General features: G+C 42.5%; 1 protein-coding gene across 1 annotated transcript; it reads left to right on the top strand.

Annotated features, from left to right (window-relative positions):
* The first annotated feature begins 21,096 nt into the window (after nt 1–21,096).
* On the top strand, nt 21,097–23,265 carry LOC133948583 (microsomal glutathione S-transferase 1-like). The gene is made up of 4 exons (XM_062382419.1): nt 21,097–21,170; nt 21,454–21,583; nt 21,986–22,077; nt 22,849–23,265. Exons 2-4 carry the CDS (start codon nt 21,467–21,469, stop codon nt 23,093–23,095), a joined length of 456 nt encoding a protein of 151 aa, XP_062238403.1. The 5' UTR covers nt 21,097–21,170; nt 21,454–21,466; the 3' UTR covers nt 23,096–23,265.
* Nucleotides 23,266–23,462: the final 197 nt, after the last annotated feature.

The raw sequence follows: 23,462 nt of genomic DNA, 5'->3' as shown, positions 1-23,462 counted from the left end.
CCATTTGAAGACGGAAAACTTTCTTCTCGCTTTCCTTCTTTAATTAAGAAATCACAGGCCCTGACCTTGACTGGAACAGAGGATAAATGAGTAAATTAATTGTGGAAGGAAGGAGATGTGAGCTCTCAGCTTGGGGGAAAAACGTGGGATTAGATGGAAAAACTCCTGGGAGAAGGTTGGCTGCGGGGTGCCGGTGGAAGGGCTGGGAATGGGGCCATGCTCGCTTACGAACTGTAGGTGGTGGTTTGACAAAGTCGAATACAGAACTTTGAACGGTATTCTGCACTATACATGCAGTACAAGAATATGACCTGGTGCTTTGGACCTATTTGACACCACATTTACAATGGATATTTATAAAAGCTAGATGTCAAGTATCTCAAATTGGATGGATACCTGTGACATTTGCTGTGGATGTTCAGTGTCCCCAGCATCGGCACCAGGAACCAATCACCTGTAAAAGACCATAGACTATAATTAAAGATGGACGACTCATCTCCACCTCTTCCCACAAAAAGGAGTCCACGGCACCTTGAATGGGGGCACTTTAAATTTCTCTTGAAGCCATAGTCTAAGCTTTAGTGATCGTGGAGGCTGATGGCAGGCTGTGTCACATGGCGTTTCACTCCTTTTATAGCATCATATGACAAATTAAAGGTAACGCTGGTGAGTTGTTTAAACACTGTGTCTAATTTGTGGACATTCGGACAGAATTACAGAGTTTACCTAAAATAACAGAGACCTTTTGGTTGAAAAATGTTGCTTTTACTTTGAAGGGGTTTGGCATTACTTTTGTGAAGCAGCCACGTCGTCCATTTTTATATCTGGGCCTTGTACAAGACAGAATTGACCAGTGTGGAGGCAAAAATAGGAACTTTTGTGTTAAGGATCCACGTTGTGTTGCAGAATCCACCTGTAACTAGACTTACACCAATGCTCACCTTGTTGTCTTGCTACTCAAAGTTTTAATGTTTGAGGTCTACGAGCTTCTGTAGTCTGCTCTTGATGGATTAGTCCCACTTACGTAAAGGCATGTAGATCATCTCAAATCTGGACCATCGGTCAGCACTCTGCCACTTGATAAGACAGAGGCACGGAGGCTGGAACTTGATTCTTCCTGATTGATTCTCCGGGGCCATCCATAAAGATCCACAGACACAGCACAGAAGTAGACTCGCTGTGGGATTAAAAGTTTAGCAGGTGTGTCATCTGACGAGATCCGCAGGTTTTGGCGCTCAGATGCTTACTATGATTACATTTGACTGAGACTTTTTTTATCACAAGTGCAAATTTGTTGGGGAAACCAATTCCATATGTTGTCGGTATTCTACAAGCGTATTAGCTGTATGTTCTCCTGAGGGTTTGTTAGGGAAGGCAGGATGACAACCCCCCTGGCTGCTTCTCACTGCGTCAATCACTTCCTTCCAAATGTAGTCTTTATAGTCTTTTTAAAAATGTTACGGGGCCATTTATGCCTTTGTTGATCAGAGAGTGACTGTGAAATGGGGAAAGAGAGGGAAAGAAATGCTTTATAGTCCTGACGCCATGAATATTACAAATCGAAGCAGTTCTTCAGATGGTCCCTGGGACATTTAAGCCATTTCTCTGCATACATAACTACTCACGCAGCTACACACATGTGGCCAGTACCACACAATCCAAGCACTTTGTTTGAAGCATCCTGACAAATGTTGCAGTTCACTTTTGCCTTGGACCTTTTCAGGAAACATTTACATCAGCTGATATCAGACATGCACTGAACTCTGGAGATTCTAGAAGAGCTGAGGCTGGTGTCGATGTACTGTAAACAAACTCACGTGATCTCCACCTCAGAATGAATGCGTCACATCCTCCCTCCGCCCACTGCACCACCCCTCACCTGAATCCTTTGGAGAACTTGTGGCTTTTGTCAACGCTTGTGAGCAGGGAACCTCCCTCCATGTTGTAAATGTGTGCAAAGCAAACCGTGGAGAAAGCCTGCTCTCAATTATCTGCAGTTCCTCCGCCGGACATGAAAACGGCTATACAGCATTGGATTCCTAATTGTTTAATCGATAAAAAGCTAAAAATGTGTTCAAAGTTAAACATACATTTTTTCCAGTCCGTAGATATTCATCCATCTTTTTTAAAATACTTAAGTAGTTCTAGAGTATAAGAAGATAGCATAATTTATTTAATAATTCCGGTGACAGCTGGCCAGAGGCATTTTGATCCTGGGTTATCCATCAGTACTTCTGTCCATCCCACTCTCATGAATGCCAAGAGTGAAATTCTTCAAATTTGTCTCAAATGTTTAGTGTCACTGAGGGATGAGCTGATAGAATTCGGTGATTAAAAATCCAAAGGTCAATGTAACTGTAACCTCATAAAACACCTTTTGGGCATAATAACTATCTCAGGAATACATTGAGGGATTTATTTGGAATGTGGCGGAAACATTTAGATGGCCTCAAGATGATCTGATTATAATTTGTTGTCTTATCACCCAAAAACACAAATATATAAGGTCATAGGTCAACTTCAGTGGGACTTCAAAAGGTTATCTGGCCATTATTCAACATCCTGGGGGGAGATTTGGACCACATTTACTGCAAATCCACTGCTGAACAAAGTAGTAATTCCATTTTTGTTTTACTTGGTGTCAACAGAAAAAACCCAGTCCCCATTGTGAAGAATTAATTGATTCTACAAACTAGTATTGTCTGGGCAGCCAAACTCTGAAAACCTTTGTGCGGTTGTCTTAATCTATGAAAACACATACCGTTACATTCAGCAAACAGTACTTCCTCTCATGAATCAGCTCATTCTTTTGAAATATTAACCAGTTTTGTCCTCACACCCTTGACCGCCAAATTAAAATGGATCTTGAAATAAAACTGAGAATATTGTAAAATAGCAGAATTTTATTTATAAAAGAGGCATTGAAATAAATTTTAAAAAGAATGAAACAATAAACATGCTACATATATAGATGTATATTTTTCCGACACCCTACAAAAAGCCTTATTCCCACAGTGGGCCGCATGTTCTTACAATCTGCCACACTGCTTGAGTCAGTAAAGAAAATTGACTTGATTTTCAAATAAAATTCGGACCCGACTTTCCTGACCTCAGCACGGCCACACAGGATTGGAGCTGCTGGGCAGCATGAGGCGACTGTTTGATGGGGATTGGACAGTGTGTTGTTTGACAGTGTGCAGAGTGCCCGTAGCACTTTCACTCTCTCAGCGGCTCTCAGTGGTTTGGACCACCAGCACCCAGCAGCAGCCGGGGCAGAATTTGTCACAGGCGCTCGTCCAGTCGCTCATATCTGACAGATCGGCTCGCTCAGATTGATTGGTTTCCTGTTGTTTAATTCATCAGTGTTCCTTTAGCCCGAAGCAGGTGTGAGAAAAAGAACACTTTCCAAGCCACCAACACCTCTCACGGAGTTTATGATGGAGAAAAAATTGCCGGGCGGGAGACAGTGTCAGTAATGGTCTCACTATCCATTATCAGCCACACCTCTGATTTGTCATCCTGTTAGTGGCTGCAGAAGACACACCATCTACATGCTTTTATTAATATCCCAACAAGCAGTTCAGCTATTGGTCTTCATAGCTGATTTGTTAAAGATGGGTTTGACATATTTGTTTTTTTTCTCCCCCCGACAGCTTCAACACCAGGGGATATGTAAATTAATTTCCCATTCATGTCTATCCACTTTAAAATATTCCTGTGATGTGAAGTGTTTGAATGAGCCACCAAAGATAAATCATCCCCGCACAAGTAGTAAAAGTTTGAACAAAAAGCTGTGATCAATTTTTCCTTTGGGCTGAATGAATTCATTAGGCGCCTCCAGGACGGCAGTCTGTGGTGTCATGCAGGCGAATGGGGTAGCAAGAGAAATTAAAAGACATGGCAACTAATGCTGGAGCTTGTGTGTCCAGCAGTCTGGTGCAATGTGGAGGGAAGGAAGGAAACTGTTAGAAGATCCAGAAAAATGATTCACCAACAGGGAACCCTTTTGGCACAAGTTGCCGAAGCCATCACTCAGGAACCTATTAACATAATCTTTCCTTCAGCTTTAAGTAGTAGCTTCTAAAAATCAATTTATCAGACGTTTCACTTTTGTGACTTGCTAAATTGTACGTCCATCTCTCCCAAGCACCTCACACCAGACTTTATATGCCCATAAAGACATTTTTATGATTAACGTGCCTATGCTTTAAATTATTTATATTCTTATCACCTTTTCTTTGCTCTTGATTAATATGCAAATGCTGGAAAGAGATGTATACTCTTTGTTGAACCGTGAAAACCATTTAATGCAACACATTTTGATTAGAGAGTCTGCCCCCCCCCCCCCCCCCAATCTGACTTGAATAGTAATAATAATGTACCATTATATATCTAAACAAGGTTACAACGTGCTTCACACAAAAAACTCCACGGCAAAATGAGGAATGAATTATAATAAAAGGTATTTAGTTCAGTTCAGAGCCAAATCATGGTCAAGACCTTAAATTTAGTTGTGAGGAAACGCAAACATGGACGGCTAACAATTTTTCAAGCAGGTGGTTACCAATGTAGGAAAATAGCAGAGAATTGAAATTTAGGGAAAACATCGTATACGTTCACAACTACTGTGTTGGGTAAGGGATAGTCTACAACGAATGAAGGCCCCCCCCTCATCAGTTGCACAGGGATGTATTAGTATTTTCTAGTATTTTGATGTATTTTGAGCATAATAAATCTGCGAGAACTGAGATTATGTCACATCTCCGAATTCAAACCCACAAACCCTAATGTGTGTCTATGTGTTCGAAGACGCTGTGACATTTTTTTAAAAATAAGAACGAGTATTTTGCAATTCAGATCCTGTGTGTTTAATGACCTGTACTAATGCAAATGAGTGGTAGTGGTGGAGGGATACGCAGAGATTTAAGTAATTAGCCAGTTACCTAATTGTTTGCTCAGCTACAAGCACCCCCGCTGAAATCCCAACTTTCACGTACTTTCACTCAACCTCTTCCCTTAAGTAAGGAGCGCACTGAGCGGGTTGGTCATGCTGGTCACACCCATTTGTGTATTCGTCTGGACTTTGTGTGCACTTGTGTGCAGACACAGTTCAGCACCTGCATGTTGTAGGCTTTGTTAAACTGCACTGTTTCCTTATTAGAAGCCATTTGAGGCATGTTGCATTGTTGTGTGTTGAACTTGGCTGCGTCTGCAGGCCAGTTTCCAGTATCCACACAGCTTTGATCACAGATGGCTGGAAAGCTCGCCTGTCGGTTGCACAGCCAGTCGGAGCTCACACGTCGGAGCAGAGCCTGATTCAAGGTTGAGACAGGTGAAACTCAAAAGGGAGAATAATTGGCCCTCGGTTTGCAATGATATTAATGATACAATTAGAGCAGGCCTTTGGTTTCCTCTGTGGCAGAAACAGGTAGTGATAGGTGATGCCGGGGGACTTCACTAGTGTCAGTCTGATCCCTCTGATGCCGCGCTGATCCCACAGAAGTGGGAGGCTGGCACACAACTTGCTCGGGCTCATTTCCCATGGTGCACCCTGCCTTTGAGCACTGACCTTGGTTGGAGGCTCCCTTGTGGCGGGAGAAGAGATGGAATACATGTTTGAAAGATCAAAACGGTCCGGGCTCACCTGTCTCCACAAATACTGGCACAGGGTTTTCAAAGCCAGCGCACGTTCCAAGAGAGGATCAGCATCGATTGAGCCCGGCTCCGAGACACAGCTGCGGAAAAAAATGACACCATTTACGAGCAGTGATATCTGCAGCCCTGTACGCTGACTCCCATTCAGTCCAGAATGTAGATATCACATGTGGAAGAGAGGGAAAAGACAAAATCATCTTAGACCTCTGATGAGAGAAAAGCAACAGATGCAGCTGTAACTAGCAGTGCTGTGTCTTCTCCTCTGTTATTGTTGGAGGGATTCCTCTTAAAGCATCATTGTCTCATTAAATGTGTTTTATTGTACTATTAGCTAATCCCTTTATAAAAGCTGGTTCAGTTCAGTATCAAATAAAACACTGTTTAAATAATGGACATCTACCTTTATGGGGGGGGGGGGGGGGCTGTGGCTCAGAGGTTTTAGAGGAAGGTTGGCAGTTCGATTCCCTGGTTCCTCCGATCCACGTGCCGAGATGTCCTTGGGCAATATACTTGACCCCGAATGGCCCCTGACGTCTGAGCCGGTGTGAGTGATGTGTGAGTGATCATCAAGCCTAGAAAAGCTCCACATTAATACAAAGAATGTACCATTTAAGAAAATGGTTAAAGCACAAATTAAAGTTACTAAATGTGATAATGAAAAAAAGCAACATCAGGGTTAAGTGGGGGGTGAAATATCCCAGATCAAGTAGGAGTAAAAAGTCACTGCACAGATTAAAGCCCAATTTAAACCCTAATTGTTGTCGTCCTTCACTAGGTTTGGAATCAGGCTGATAGTAATTAGAGACACAAACAGACACACTAGGAACACAGCTCCTCATCTGCATCGTGCAGACGCCTGCAGCTCTGTACTTGTTCTTCTTATTCCTCTTTCTTTAAGATAGACTTAAAAGTTACAAAGAACAAAACATAGAATAAACCATAAACTGCTCTTGAGGTGCTCCTTCACACCCTGCACGTGCTTCACCTGATAAATTGACACAGTCTGGGTGAAAAGTGAGACCTCACATGGGAAAACAACAACTTCCCAGTAAAGGTCTCATGTAAAACATGATTTGAGTTATTTATTTATTGCACTGATCTGTCGCCTCTGTTTGTGTCTGTAACTCTTGTGGTTGACACATAAAAAAGCTCAATTCCTGGTGTTCTATTTCTATAAAGGATGACAGCTAATTGCTCTTGATGAAGTGTTTTAAAGTTTACTCCTGAAAATCTATTTGAAAGAGAAGCCTGTCTGCGTGTATCAGTGCATTAAATCTTGTAATAACATCACATCTTAGTACAACTTTTCAGGTTTCATTTCCTCTCTTCCATGGGAGCTGCTGGTTTGGCTTCATTTCGCAGATTACGTCCCCTTTACAACCGCATGATGAAGATGATGCTTTTTTTTTTACTACAATAAAAGCAGAGGTGATGGATTCCTGAACTCAGCCCAGTTTCAGGTCTGTGCAACTCAATCTTCGTCACGCATTAAAAAAGGTACGAAACCCGGTGGCTGAGAGCTAGTAAAACACAAGTGTGATATTTCAAATAGCGCATCGTCCTCTGACAAACGCTCGGCAGTAAAAACAGGGGGAACATTAGGATGCATTTGATTGTACAAGGAATCTTTGCTTCACTAATACAGAAACAAACAGCAGTAAAAAAAGTCTGTTGGATTTATAGACCTGGCCAAAAAGATGCAATGCAGTAGATCTCAGGTGAGCCTGGTTTGGTCTCAAACTTCGCCCGAGAGTCCTCCAGCAATCATCTGCAATTCACACTCAAGAAAAGTTGATGCGTTTTATTTATTCAGCTGTGTTTACTCAAATTCATTTTCCCCTCCAGGACGTCGGTGCAGCATGTGTGTGCCTCCTCGACAGGGGCGGCCACCTGAGGGAGTTGCTCTGTGTTGCAGCCGAAGCTTCTTTTTAAAGCTTCGGCCCTTGTTCTCCTCGGTAGCTGGTGTGGGGCCTTTGCTGGGCCCACTGCTGGGAAGACTTCACAATGCCTTCCTGTGGCAACAGAGAGGCTTTCTTATCTGTTTTGGATGATGCAGTCGCACGCTGTGAAAGAGCCGCTCAGCCCAGGTGGATGTGTCAGGTGTGCAGGCCAGAGGGGGTTTCAGGGTTCCAGGGAAAGAGGAGAAAGTCACTCACACAGCGGGGTTATGAATTTTCGACTCCCCCAAAAAAGTGGGTGTGAGGACGCCTGGCGAAGATGAAGAATCTCCCACATCCCAACTCCTACTTCTCCCTAAACCCTCACTCCGGATCTCCCTCCTGACCGAGCCGATTTGAATTAAACCAGTTCCTGGATCCCTCTATAGAGAATAATCTACATTCAGCTCAAGCGCCGGGTCAATAGCATAACCACTGTGAAGCAGGAGGCACCGCTGAGACAGAGGGGAAATTTGATTCATGGCCCGGTAATATAAATCTAGGGAAATCTCTGTCAAAGAACCGCGGTCAGAATAATTGTTTGCAATGGGAAATCTCAATGGAGTCCTCAGAGCTCATTCGGAGGCGTTTGAAGTGCGCGCTGACATTGGAGAGAACTCAAGGGCGGGGAGGGAATGAGGGGGCCTCTCAAACGAAGAAAGAGGCGTGTTCACCTCGGAAATTATAAGCAGGGGCTTTCAAGACGCCGTCAAGTTTGCGAGAGTAAACCGAGGTGTGGGTGGAGAGGAGGGGAGAGTGAGTGAGAGAGAGAGAGGTGCGCTGGGTTCCTTGTATCGACTGAAAGGCCCTGAATATCCGCACTTGAGCAGATCATTAAAAATGAAACGGGTTGTGTTTGCGAGGCGGGAGAGCGAGGTGGTCTGAGCCGCTCGGGTTCAGCCGAGGACCGCGTTGCACCCTTTCCATGTAGCAGCAACACAAAACAGAGCTGGAAGTTGAAGAGAGAAACATTCAGAGAGAGAGAGAGAGAGAGAGAGAGAGAGATGAATTCTGGAAAAAACATTAACAACCCTGAATTTATTATGTCCTGATGGCCAAGGTCCACACCCCCACCACCACCGCAGCGTGCAACACGTAATGTGTGATGCTGATCGCCCGGTTGTGGTCAGCAGCGTTGCTCCGGATCCCCGCGCATGCTGAGAGAAACAGTCGGGAGGCTGATTAGGACTGGATTGGCCTTGAGCACAACAAACACCGGAGCTGTTCTTTCCGCTTTCTCCCTTCAACTAGTTCCACTATGGAGCCGTGACGCAGTGACCAACCCCTCTCCCATTCAGGCTAGAGCGCAGCTGGCCAAAACATTTGGTCCGATTTTTACCGGATGCAGAATTATGTGCGGAGATCTCCTCCTGCGTAATTTGATGTTTAAGTTCTGAAATCTGTGTTGTCTGGTGCACTCAGCTTGTTTCATTGATAACTTAAGATTCAGACGTCTGAGACCCAAATCATCAATGTCAATGAAGTCTATTGTTAAATGTGACTTAAAACTGGATAGAAAGTTGACACATGCACAAAGGGGGTGGGATCGCTGACAGATTTCTCCAGATTTGAAAATGACAGGAAATATTTGTGACCAAACAACATATGTGAACGATATATTTGTGTGTGTAGACATTTTAATGTGGAAAAGTTTCACATTTTTTCGTTTAATTTGGATTCTGAACAAGCATCGGGTTCTCCAATCATGTTCAAAGAAACTCTCGATTCTTTTGGGAAATTCACTTTGTTTCTTTTTGAGAGTGAGAACCTGGGAATCAGTCTCACAGCTGGAGTCACGACGTGGTTGGGTTAACTCTGTCTGAGGCTTTTCTCATAGTTACCATTTCTTAATGTGAGATGTTTTCAAATGCAAAGAATGTTCAGCTCGAATTTTTTCTTTAAGCAACAACCGTAATGTCTGAGTCTCCACACTTAATGTATGTATTATGTATCAGTGAACACCACATTCACAGTATGTGAGGATTAAACTGCACAAGCTGTTCGCACATGGATATCAGTCCCCTAAATATGCCGGATGTTTTTCATCTAGATCCATGAATTATTCTCTCGGTAAGTGGTGAGAATGAAAATCTTAAATCACAATGTTAAAATAAACTTCTGGATCCTCCCACAGATCTGGATCTATACAGACATTTAATGAGTTTTCCCCATTTCGTACTCCATCATCCCACCAAGTTTCATGTGCTACGAACAGTAGTTGTTGTGCGACGATTATTTTAATGAATATTGTTTCTGTAGCTGAACGGTGAGCACAAAATAACAAGTCCTACAAAAGAGACAAAGCCAAGTAGAGAAAACACAAGTCCCACAATTTCCAAACACAAAAAGGCACAATTGAGGATCAAACAAATCCACACAGCCAATTGAATCCATTGGGGAATATAAGGGAAACTTTTTCTCATCAGTCACAGCTATGACAGATTGTCCCAGTCTGTTTGAAGTGTACGTCGGGCGTCAGCGAGGGACCCTGCTCGAGTAAATAAAACATGCTGCTTCACTGTGCCGTTGCCGGTTCATTGGGCGGCCCCGCTGATCAAAAGGAAATTGGCTTTGATTAATCAATCAATATCCCGGTGGCCTCTGTCCCGTCCATTGATCTGCCGACTGTATGGAGGTCAGCGTCGGGCCCGGCAGCATGTGACACGTGCTGCTGTGTCTTTAACAGTGACCTGCTCGCATAAAAACCCCACCCTCATTGATTTCTCTTTCATTCCCCCTCCTCTAAAATGTTCCTCTGTGGAAAGGTCATCCGTGCCGAGGAACGCTCCGCGGGTCAACCGCAGCTGTGTGATGTGCCGGACCCGGCAGCGTGTGAGAAAACCAGGGTGGACGCACTGTCTGGTTCTTCTTAAGTGCTCCGCCATGTTCTGTGGGTCATTTTGAAACCAGGTGTGTGGGTGAACTTGTTCCTTCACAAAAACAGAAAGGAAACGAATGAACAGTATCAGAAAAAGTCGAAAATACTGGATGGGGCCAAAAGGTTCACTGATTATACACGTAGGGTATGGAAAGGTTAATATAAGAGTATAGTATAGTATTTAATCAAATTCTCTACAATGTTTGGACTATGCATAAGGAGGCTGTCTGTGTTTTGTGCAGTGAGCGTTGAATTATTAAAAGAGTCCATACAGACTGCAGCAGGAGATGGATGTGTTGACTTTTTCTCTACTTAAAAAACGTATCACTTTCGTGCCATACACACAGGGAGCATGAATCCATGAGTCTGTGTTGACAAGTCATGTGCTTTATTCACCTGCTACAAACCCCAGCCACCACCCTCCTACAGGTGTTAGAGCAATTTCATAGTTTCCGTGTCTGTCAGTCTGCTCGTGTCTAGATGTCCTCCTCCAGTCTGCTACGGTACACCCCCTCTTGGCTGCGGCAGTGCATTTAGGCTCAATATTCGGGCAACATCACAGACAAGAAACCGCCCCTCTGCTCCTTTCTAAACCGCACTCACACGTAGAACTGTTCTCAATAATATAATCATACCGAATTAACATTTATGTGTTGTTGTGCAATAGTGCTTAAAAAGTGTTACCATAGAATGGTGTGCCTTTAGGCACTCAATAAATTTGGTTATCAAAATAAAATATAAAACATTAATATTTAAAATATTAATATTAAATCATAACTTTAACTGTAAGTTCTCGCGGGGCACCACTCTTCACAGAAGGGAAAAGATAGCCAATTTATTGATTAAGATCAGTCTCATTTAGATCTAGTTCAATTAGAAATCTCAATATTTTACCATTAAAGATTATATAATGAACAATGAAGGTTATGGAGTTCTTAACAGTGTAACGGTTGGCAAGATTCACTTATGCAATATTAATGACAGAACATTTGTGAAAGAAGAACATTTATTATTAACATAATAAAGTATAAAAACACAAGTTACTAAACAATCAAACTAACTAACTAGGAGGTGTGTGAGTGTGTGTGTGAATGTAAATTAGCATGCTTTAAAGAATGCTCCCTAAGATAAGAGCCCCCCCCCCCTTCTTCTGAGGTTGCCTCACGGCACAGGGGGAAGGTTTAACTAGGTGAGATGCTATGCGTGTTTGTGTGGATGTTAATCAGATAATGATAGTCAGGGACAAAGCCTGTGGCGAGCCTAACTATTAACCTTCCTTTAACTTGTGCCTACAACATCAGAGCATATATCAAACTTATAAACACACACCGATCAAATAAACAGTCTTGCTTAGCGTAGTATAATTATTAAGCCCAGATTATGTTACCAGTCCGAGGGAAAGAGGAAAAGAAGTTGCTGTTCAGTTTGCAGTTCTGTGACGTCTCCTGGCTTTGTGGTCGTAGATTTCTGCATTCGCGATTCTGTCGAGCCGTGTGCTCAGATGCTGGTTGAAGTTTTCCTGCAGGACATCGCGTCGCTACGAGGAGTTTGGTAGAGCTTGAAGGGCGAGGAGATTTCCTTGAAGAGTGTGGGCAGGGGAGCTGCACCTCTGACCTCCAGTTGTGGGTTGGATAGAGAAGGAAGCTGGATCAGCCAGGCCCCCCCCCCCCCCCCCCCCTTGGCGATGTAGGAGAAGAGAGGCTGGACAGCCTGCTGGCCTTCGAAGGATTGTAGAAAGAGAAAGATCTTGGGGAGACCTCTCCTTATATTGGCCCCGGTGACCTCACAGGTCTTGGACCAGAGTGACCAATAGGAGTTGACCCTGGTGGCTCTTGACACCTTGAGTGATATTGCCCTGACCCCAGGACATGCAGCATCCTGTTACATCCTCTGGGAGACTGAGTTCCTTGACTTTCAAAGATCACTGGAACCTGTTGCATCTTGGGGGATTGAGTCCACTCCAGCACATGCAGCATGTTTGTAACAAGTTTGACTGAAAGGAGGCCTGTGGTTTGCACAAAAACCATGTCCCAACAGTGTTCATGAATAAACGGTGCATCCCCTCTTCTGCAACAATGAAGTTGCATCCTAATCTGTATCTGGATCCTTCCAGTCATTTTAACTCTGATGTCCTGAATGTGCGCGTCACGTTATGTGTTTATATACGTGACTCACTAATACAGATTATCAAATTCAGACAGAATGATTATGTCCAAAATCTTTTTTTGAGTTGTTGGTTGTATTCTGTGCTCAAGAGAGCTTTTCTTGTTATGTCTGTGATGTTGCTCTGAGGTTGATATGTGCAGGTTGATCAGGATGAGTGACAACCGGTTTACCCAGATCAGGCCTCTGAGAGAGGAGGGGCTGGGCAGACTCAAGGTGACAGAGAATGGGTGAAGTGCATTGCATTAGATTACATTTTAGTCAACCTATTGCATTTATTTGCTGTATTTGTGCAGATAGATTGCATTTTGAGGTCAGCATTAACCCAAGGTCCAAAGTTGCTCTTGCCTGGGTGTGGTTTCTATTTGTCTTTACCTCACCTTGTACTTACCAGCACAGGTGGTAGGTTCAAGGCAGATGAGGTTATAGAAGGTCAAAAGTGAAGGTTTTATTATCTTCTCTAGAGTAATTAAGTTTTGTTTCATTTCCCAGAGGTCATTTAGTCTCTCAGTTGTCGTACCTTTTGTTAATAAAACGCAAATGTTTGACATCCTCCATTCCTATCTTGGGTTCACGCTGCTACAGGGACAAAGAACACTAAATGCTGTGTCACATCCTCACTCTCTGAATTCTTTCTTCTGGTAAGAACACACCTTAAAGATTACAGAAAGGTACGATCTGCTGAGTAATGAGCAAAACAGATATCGCAGAAGAATATGTCACATAGGTCGAAATTGCAAAAGCATTACCCAGATTACCCAAATTCCAACCTAATGACAGTATTAGGAGTTTTAATTATTAAAATAGTCTATGGTCGATCTACTGTTGTGTATGAACAAAAGTAGCTTATTGTGTTGTGTTGGTGTGTGATAACCAATATTTTTCTTTTTTTTACATGAAAAAAATCAATTATGAGTGAAGTCTCTTCAGTAAATCATAATTGGCACATTGGTTGAGGTTGTAGGTGACACAGGCACATTTCAGAGGTGGAGCTTGAACCGTGTTGATTTGGACACATCCAAGCCGACTCCTGCATCCAGGCTAAGCTATCTTAACCACATGATATCCATCCTCTCATCTCACCCTCAGAATCAATACTTCCCAAAGTGGTAACGGGTCATCAAGTACTTCACACTGACTGGTGGAGGAGGTGGATGGAGAGAACACCTTCCTCTGGTGACGACTCCGCCGCTCATGTTGGTGGAAGCAGAACTCCGGAAGCCATCTGGAGAAGTTTCTCCATCTCCCGAATCGCAGATTCTTTAAAACCCTGCAGGGGTGATCACCAGACAGTTTATCTCATTGAAGTGCTCCGAGGTTCCATTTCAAAGGCGCGTCACGGCGTCGCTCTGTGGTGGCATCGTTGTTTTTCATGTGGTCCCACTCTTCCGGAGAAATGCAAATGAGCGTAATTTCAAATGACAACGAAAGTAAACTTCTTCTCTGAGTTGTGTGTGCCAGGTTCCCAGTGGGGGACAGGGAGCCGAGAAAAACCCTGCTCTAATTCTGTCATTGTCAAACTTTGACATAAGCGATTGTTCAGTTGCCTTTGTTGAGTGATACAGTGGGTAACAGGGTCCCAATTCCTCCATGTTAATTTTTTAAAGGAAAGCACAAGACATGTATTCCTTGAAGAAATGTTTGCCGCTGCTTATGCTAAATATTATAACATTCAGGCAGTGATGTCTTTTGTTTTTGCCTTTTTATCTCCTCTTATCCACAGGAGGCCTTTACCTTTGCCACCGAGCCTCATAACAGCATCTCAGAAATAATTTAAGTGGCCTCCTTTTTTTTTTTTAAATAAAAAAAACACAAAGACAAGTCAAAAGAATTCTTATTCGAGATCAAAGTGTGCTGTTTCTCTGCAGCTAGAGCGAAGGCTGACTTCCTCCAGCTTCCTCTCTGCGACAGTACATGATGATCAAGTGTGCTGTTTTGTTAAAAGGATCCTGTCCTGGATTCCCAAGATCTACCCTCAGCACATGTGTCTGCATATTTACAAGCATGTGTGTGAAAGAGCAAATTAAGTATCACGTTGAATGATGACAGGAGCCACACAGAGAGCACATTATGTTCCGCAGCGCATACAGCAGCCTTGTCACCGTGCAAATGTAAATACAACATTAGCCATGGCCACTTACTTAACTGTAACGCCTTTGTTTTAAATTCATGCCAGCTTGACCCCTGGCTTGGGGCAGAGTGAGGAATGTAGACATCCTTCACACCGCGTGGATTTATGGAGTCAGGCTATTATAGACAAAAAAGTTTCTCACACTTTCAGTTTCTCGTTTTCCGCTCTTTTTTCTTCCTCTCCTTCTGCTCCCTTCCCCTGTCACATAAATCTGCAGGAGAAATTTCACAGAGAAGAAGTTCTTTAATTTCATCAGCACTCCTGACTGACAAGCATCATTATGGATAAAATTATCTCGGTAATTATCCTGCCCAAAAGGAGATTTATGTCCCTTTGTGAGGGCTGAGAGGGGAATGCATGGGATGTGGAGCCGTGGTTACATGCCCCCTCTGCAGCGTGCAGACAAAAAGGGGCTTTGTTAAACTAGCGCCCTAATGAGGTGCAGCAGCTCCTGCCGCTGCGCAGGAGCCTGGCCCGGCCTGACCACCCGGTGTGCATTGCTTTTGTTTAATTATCTCCATTTGTGAAGGAAACCTGGCGACACCGATACCCACATTACTGTAAGCTCACCTTCTAATAGCAAGAATGTGACGTTAATGGTGAAAATATAATTTGAGGTCACTGGAAATATTCTGTTGCGATTTTTCCGAACTCCAAACACGATACTTAAACGAATAAATGCCCTTCGAGAACGTGCTCATGTGTTGTTTATGTTAAGAAGCCTGTGAAAACACATACGTTAGTGCAGGGGTAATAATTTGTCATAATTTGTGGGTTCCTCATGTGTTTCACCCTGAAAATCACACATTAATTTGCCTTCCAATAAAGCGTGGGAGCTAATTTGCACTGAAAAATATATTGTATTGTATTGCACTGCAAATATATCTATGATTAAAAAGCTATTTTTTCCCATCTTCATCCTTTCAACACTTTCTTTAATAAAGCGAGATCCCTCCATTTAGTCCCTCTTTGTTCTATGGATTGGAGTTTTCTCAGAGAGTAGGAGCCAGTATATTTTAAATAAGTACTGCTTCTGTTGTTATTCACTGTTTCCAATAGACATGAGTGAAATAATCAATAGAGTTATAAGGTAATATATATTTGAATTCTAACATATTACAATATTATTACATATTATGTTATGGTGGCTAAAGTTTAAGTATAAGGGATTTTTTGTCTGATGCGTCAAAAGAAAGGAAATATAAATGTAGTATTGTTTGTATTAAATGGGCAGGTAATATAAAGAATTGTAGAAGTTCATTTTTTGTTTTTTAAAATAGTTTTGAGATTACACAGATATGAAAGAACTAAACTAAACTTAACTAAACATTTAACTTAATAAATCAACGTCATACACAGATTCTGTGGAGCCACAGGAAGCAGCAGGGCAGCTGAAGGACCAATGGGAAGTAGGAGGAGGTCTTAAATAAAACCAGTCCCACAACATGAAGACAAAAATAATAATGAAATATCATAACACATGGGACAGTGCTAAAAGATGTAGCAGCATCAAATCCAACTGAAAAAGTTGGATTTGATTTAATCACAGCAGCTCGGAGGGTACATGAGGAGGCTGTGAGTATTAAGGTCATCAGTATATGGTGCTATAAAAAAGAAGAAGGAAGTCTCTGGATGAAAGGATCACTCGGTGTGAATGCTGTCTGACACTATTAGCATCAGCCTGCCGCAGAGCACGCTGACCACAGTGACAGTGTGCTAATCAGCTCTGAAACAAGATCACTTGGGGAATTCATCCACAGGCCTGTCCTGCCCGCTCACAAGGCAGACACATTCTCCCAGCATGCAGCAGAGCTATTAATGCTAAGTAAGATCTTATTATTCACCGAGGGCCCAAAGTGAACCAGAGATAAGGAGGGCTTGATGACACATCCAGAATCACTTAGAACCTCAAGCAGGGATGATTTAGATTCATCAGCCAGCTTTAAAGGCAACGCCCGTGAGAACAGGACACTTTCTCCTATGTTCTCCACAATGTGCAGACTGTCGACAGTTTAGAGGAAGAAACCTGAACAAATGGCTGGAGAAAGACAATGAATGCAGATGTGTCCACACATGTGCAGTGCATGGTATAATGAAGCCGTCAACATCCCATCATGCAAAATGCTTAGCTGGCTCAGTTAAATCTGAATTTGTACCAACGTTACAAGAGGAAGATATCTTCAGGTTGGGAGCAAGTTGCTGTGTAAGTTAGAAGAGTTTAGCTCATCTCAGAGTCTTGATATTGAGTGAGGGTGAAGTGGACCATGACGTTGCAACATTAGAAATCATGCAGGCGTTGCACTTGAAGGTTGCTGTGAGGATGGAGCTGGGCAGTGACTGAAGACGTTAGGATGGATCATCTACTCAGCATCAGAGAGGGGTGCATTGAGGAGGTTTAAGAATCTGATCAAGTTGTGTCTAGGGTGCCTCCCATTGGAGATTTTAATGGCAGATCCAACTGGTAATAGGCCTGGCTGTAAACCCAGAACAACTGGAGAGACTACACATCTCATCTGGCCTGGGAAGCCCTTGGGTTCCCCCAGGAGGCAGTGGAATGCGTTGCTGGGGAGAAGGATATCTGGACCACCGACTACCACCACAGACCATAGCACAAAACTTGGGAGGTTTGAAATTAGGAGGTCAAACCGAAAGTGAGGGCATTTTACATGAAAATTAAAGGAGACCCCCTCATTGACAGCAGTGTATTCCAGTAAAACAAATTAGAAGCATATATGCTGCACATACATTTTGTAGATGGTTTTGTTTTTCCAATCCATCACTTCATGTGTCATGGGTTGTAGAGAACAGTGGAGCTTGACCTGTTTGACCTTCACTCTATGTTTAAACACGTTTGATCCGTTAACAGCCAGTGACAAGACTTCCAAGTGCCGGCATATGTACCAACCTGCTTGATCATCCGGCTCCAGAGTGTAACTTGCTAAAAAGGTGGATGTAAAAGGTGCAGAGCTGCTCTCAGTGGTGGGTGAGAAGACAAAGCCTAACGGCCTGAGCCTAATGAGCAGCTGTGTGACCATCATTATGAGCGCAGCGCTACCGCTGATCCTTAATGAGCTTCTTCATTAAGAGCCATTTGGAGGGGAAACGTCTGCAGACAACCAGGCTCAGCACCTGGAGCACCGGGGCAGGCTACCCCACCCTCAGGGAAAACCATTACAAATACACTAAGTCACTGAATGACATGTTGGGTGAGGGGCCGCAGTCTGTGCACGTCGGATCCAACCGAGTGGGTCCAGCGATTGCTTCTCTCAACCAGTAGTTTCAAATATTAGACACCAGCTTTTCGAACCGTATACTAAATATGGTCAATAGAGCTGATTACCTAAAGTGAATGTTTTTCAGTGGCGTTTTAATTTAGTCTGAAGGAAACACATATGAAATACTGAGACATTGAGGTTTAAACGCACAAACAAATAGTTCCAGCATGCAAAATCAATATCCTGCACAGATTAATAATAAACAGACATTTGATAAGATTAATTATTAACTGTGTTGAACAGTTGGTCAGACTGAAAACTCCCAGGTTAGATAAGATAAAAAAATCTAACTTTTAAAGTCTCACTGCAGCAGCTTATTACACCTACGAAAACTCTTCCTTGTTCCTTAAAACACACACACACACACACAAACACGCACAACACACACACACACACACACACACACACACACACACACACACACACACACACACATAGACACGCACACCTCTTCCTTCCTTTATCTCTCCTTCAAGAAACTTGGTACCCAAAGCCATCCTAAGCGTTTTATTCATTAAACAATCAAACCGATCATTAAGACAATTACCATTTCACGCACACACTTCAATATCCCGTGGGGCTGGTCTGACTCTCTGGGGGGCAGGAACAGGCCATTAAAAAGCTATTTCCAGTCTTATTTAGTTTCCAGTGCTGTAATATAAAAAAAAAAAAAAACTGTTGGTCATAAAAGAGCCCCCTTACTTCGAAATCTGTTCAGAACTTGGGTATTATAGCTGTTTAGGGGGGTTGCATGCATCAGTGAGGGAGTCATGTGTTACATAAGGATCATTTTACCTAGATGTGTTTGTGTTCATCATGAAATCACAAACCACTCCTCCTGTGCCCGCTCAGAAATCCAAACCATCACCCCCTTTAGAGCCCATGAAAATTGGTTGCTTCTTACTCTATCATCAAGTTCCACTTCAGCAAGAATCAACCAATTACCCGTATTATGGCTTTAACCATTAAATTGCTGTTTGTCCATCCAGTTGATATGATTCCTGTATTTTGGGGGTTTGGCCTGAACAAATTGCTGCAAACCCATCATCAACACAGCCTTATCGAAGCAGCTTCTCCTGCCCGGGGTGCTGGTCTGATTTCTTATTTTCTCGCCACCCTTGGGCCACAGAGACGTGAATAGGGTCAGCTGAAACCCTATTACACAAGTTAATCACACAGTATCAACAGTTTATCCCACAGGTTGCAGCAGAAACGCTCACACTTATCAATTCTCTGAGTCGCGGGGTCACCTTCCAAACCCTGATTACATGCTGCTAAATTTATTGCACCCCACTGTGCCTATGCAATTCCACGTGCTCAGCATTCTGCTGTCATTGATTGGATGCATGTGACAGTGCTGCAAGTAATGTGGACACCACCTTTGATCAATAAAAAAATGTATGTGTCTCGAACCTAGGAGGCATTCTGTAATGAAATCAATAGCTGTGCTTGGCTTCTGGCATTAAGATCATTGGCCGGGCTGTTATTTAGTCATTGTTGTCCTACACCAGCAGCACAACCTGGCTACCATAAGAAATCAATGGCAGCATATCGCAGCCAGCATCCCAATTACTGGCAGGGCTGGTGAGAAATCAATGCAGCTTTTTTGCCATTACTATTCCTTAAGGGAAATCACACAACATTATTTTACTTGGGGAATCTGCTGCACTAAGATGATACCCCGGCTGCTGATGTGTAAGATCCATCCCAGGCGCTTGGCTTCCATTTCATGACACGCGATTATAACGTATCGATCATCGGCAGCTCAAAAAGTCAACTAGTAAACTGGTTAGTACAGAGAAATTAAATGTTACTGCCCAATAGCTTAATATGTCTTCAACTGACTGACACACTGCCGGGCTTTAAAATAGAAATGTTGGAGATATTCACACTATAGATACACACCTACATATTCCTGCTCCACATAAGGTTTATATGAATGTGTATAAAGTTGTTGTTTTATTAAATTGATTTGATCAATAATAATAATCATAATGATTTTTTATTTTCCTTTTTCCTTTTAGGTTCTTTCCCTTGGATGACTATCCTGTCCAGAAATAAAATAATTTAAAGTAATTTAAACATCAGAATTCACATTGTTCACAAACAAAGGGCTAGAAATTGCAAGAGATCTGAGGCCTGTAAAAAGAGGTAGGGTATTGTATCAAGCTAACTGTTTAACTCTCAGTTTTGCAAGATCAAATTCTGTCACGGATCAGATCAGTGGAAAACCACCAGTCATCGATCTACAGGAACCTGACAGGGACAAAATACTTTAGTCTACAGTAAAACGAGAAATAATGAATGTCAGAAGATTATTGATGAGAGGAATCGTTTTTTTCTGCTCCGGATTTTGTATTTGTCCACTCTTGAGCTTCTGACAAATGGAGGGAGAGTTTATCACAAGATATATACATAAATACATCACATCTATTATAGCTTCCCTTTCACTCAACAAAGATTAGTGTCTTTTACTCGTATTCTATCAGGACAGCTCAGAAACACATGATAAATCAAAACTAAAGGCTCTGATTTCTGATATAAGAAATATGATGCACACACTGTTCAATATTTCCATTATTATAAATGAACATTACAGACGAACTTTTCTTTTCTCCGGCTTGGTCACCAAGGTTACGGCTGCTAAACGCTCCTGTCAAATGTACTGCACAGAAATATAAAGCCTGCACCCTTGCAAACAGCCATGCTGAAATTCTATGATTAGAAATTCTTTAATAAAAAAGATAAAAATGGATTATTCCTTATTATTATTCAAAATCATTATTCATATAGTAATATTTTCTAACTGGTAACGATCAAAGACCAAGAGGAGCTTCCCAATGGAGGAAAGAAAAAAAGAGTGAACCTAGGCTAAATATCTAATTAATAATTTTTCAAAACATTCCTCGCATTTTTTAAAATATATTTATTATATTTTCTTACTTCGTCTTCTGCATGGTGAGGGATTTTAGTTTCAAGATTTCCATTAATGCAAGTTGCAAAAAATGCAGAGGGAGTGTGACGGTGTCATTTTTCCTGCCCCACCCCTCTGAGTTTCTGGGCCACAGTTCAGTTTGTTTTTTACGCAACAGCCCCGGACTCGCTTCACTCCTGCAGAGTCAAGGCAGAACGTAAGTTGAGCTCTTAAACAATAAATGACGTTTCATGTTTTTGACAATAGATCATTCATGTATCTTTTTAGTTTCCTAAGAATGCTGCATACACACATTGAACAACAGCTAATGGATAGACTTTTTGCAGAGTTGTGTTGGAGTTTTATTGACTTCTTTATCCAGTTTATGTGCTGTTGAATTGTTTTATTTAGCTTACAGACATCTGTAGATTATACAGATGTAACTCAAAGTCAAACAGAATTACGTGAAGTAACTCCTGCTTCTTTCTTTTATTGTCCAGCTGTTAAGCAGAGATGGCTGATCTAATGGAAAATGAGGTATTTAGGGCTTTCACCACCTATGCTGCCGTTGTCATTGTGAAGATGATGCTGATGGGTCCCTTGACTGGATACTTCCGCTTCTCCAGAGGGGTAGGTAACACGAGTGGTTCTTTTTCTGGTTAGAATTTTCATGAATTTATACTGAACACATCCAGGATCAGTCCCTGGATGTGTTCAGCCTGGATAAGCCTCCCTAAACCGTCTAAATTAGAAGATAGACGGTTTAAGTCAACAAGACTTGTTGGTTTTCCTCCTGGTAAACAGAAGGAAAGATGATGCAAGAAATATAGAACTCCACCCCCCGACAAATCTCCCACGCTGCAGCTCCACAAAAGTCACGTGCACACTTTAACTGAGGAACAACCCAGGTTGTAAAAGAGAATGACCAGGCTAAAAAAAAGGGTTAGGCTTAGGGTTCTGAAGGGGCAACAACAATCATATGTATGCAGAGGAATACTTTGAGTCAATGCATGTACTATCTCTGCGATATAGGCTTTCTCTAATGAGGAAGATGTTGGCAGAAAGTCTGCAGAGGAGAAGAAGAAGATGCTGAGAACCCATCCAGACGTGGAGCGTGTTCGAAGGTGAGGCCAGATGACAAAAGGCTGACATTACCCTACATATAACAATAACATACATTGAACAGTGTGATATATTTGAAATCATGTTCTTTCAATAATTCAGATTTATCAGATTAACAGACTGTCCTCTCTGAAAAACAACAACCCATATGTCACATTTATTATACCCCCATATACCCAAGACATTTAATATGAGGACAACATATTTTCAAACCACCACAGTTTGACCCTGAAATGTTCTGCATGTACCAGTGGCGGATGTAGAAAGTTTGTAAATCTGGGGCCATAAAGGTGCCACAATTTACACAGAGGGTAATTTACTCGTCCGTACACAAATCCTGATTCAGTTAAGTGCACATTTAAGTCATTCTTTGTTCCCTGTTTGCTCTATAGCTTTAAAATAATAGCATATAAGATGCACATTTTTTTTTGTACATGTATTTGCACTTAAACGGCCACTCAGATTTCAACTGGGGCCCCTTGCCCCTTCTCTAGCTTCGCCCCTGGCATGTGAACATATATGCACACGTAAGCCTATAGCTCCAAGGCTAGATACAGGCCTGACAATTGCACATTCACCGCACAAGCGTCGACTCGTCCCCATACCTGCTTAAAGAAAAACCTGACAAGCAGGTTAAGGATGGATGGGTGGATGGGTGGATAGTTGGAATGTGATATGTTGTAAGATACCAAATGTATGGACTCCTTACGAACAAACTGTAGTATGTAACAATAGTCATCCCACATTATATTCTGTGTGCTGTTGGTGTCCAGGTGTCACATGAACGACCTGGAGAACATTATTCCCTTCGTGGTGATCGGCCTCCTCTACGCCCTGACCTCACCTGAGCTTTCAACTGCTCTGCTTCACTTCCGCATCTTTGCCGGAGCGCGGATCTTCCACACTGTCGCCTACGTCGGCGTTCTGCCTCAGCCCAGCAGGGGTCTGTCCTGGATCCTGGGCATGCTGGTCACCTTCTCCATGGCTTACAGGGTGCTCAGCACAGTTCTCCTCCTGTAGACATGACACTGGACCAGTGGACCTGAACCTGTTCTCTTCCATTTGTCACTTCTGCTACATGTTTCTACGAGCTTCATTATTATCGATACTTACCATTTATTCATTGCATTCCCTTTGACTTGCCAAAATTATGAATTGGAAATGTATTTTTAATAAACTTTACTATCAAATTTGTGTCATGGTATGAATTTCTCAGTTTAACTGATTCGATAGTGAAGCTCACATGCTCCTATGAATGACTGAATTGCTGAAAGTGTGAAGTGTGACTATGTAAGAAAAGGAGGTCATTCATGTGAATTTAGTAAAATCCCTCTGGTTCCTTAAACATAACAACTTACATGGAACTATAGCCAATTCATAGAGGAAT

This window comes from Platichthys flesus, chromosome 23 (genome assembly GCF_949316205.1).
Source record: "Platichthys flesus chromosome 23, fPlaFle2.1, whole genome shotgun sequence".
Taxonomy (NCBI): Eukaryota; Metazoa; Chordata; class Actinopteri; order Pleuronectiformes; family Pleuronectidae; genus Platichthys; species Platichthys flesus.
This window is presented reverse-complemented; position numbering and strand designations above follow the sequence as displayed.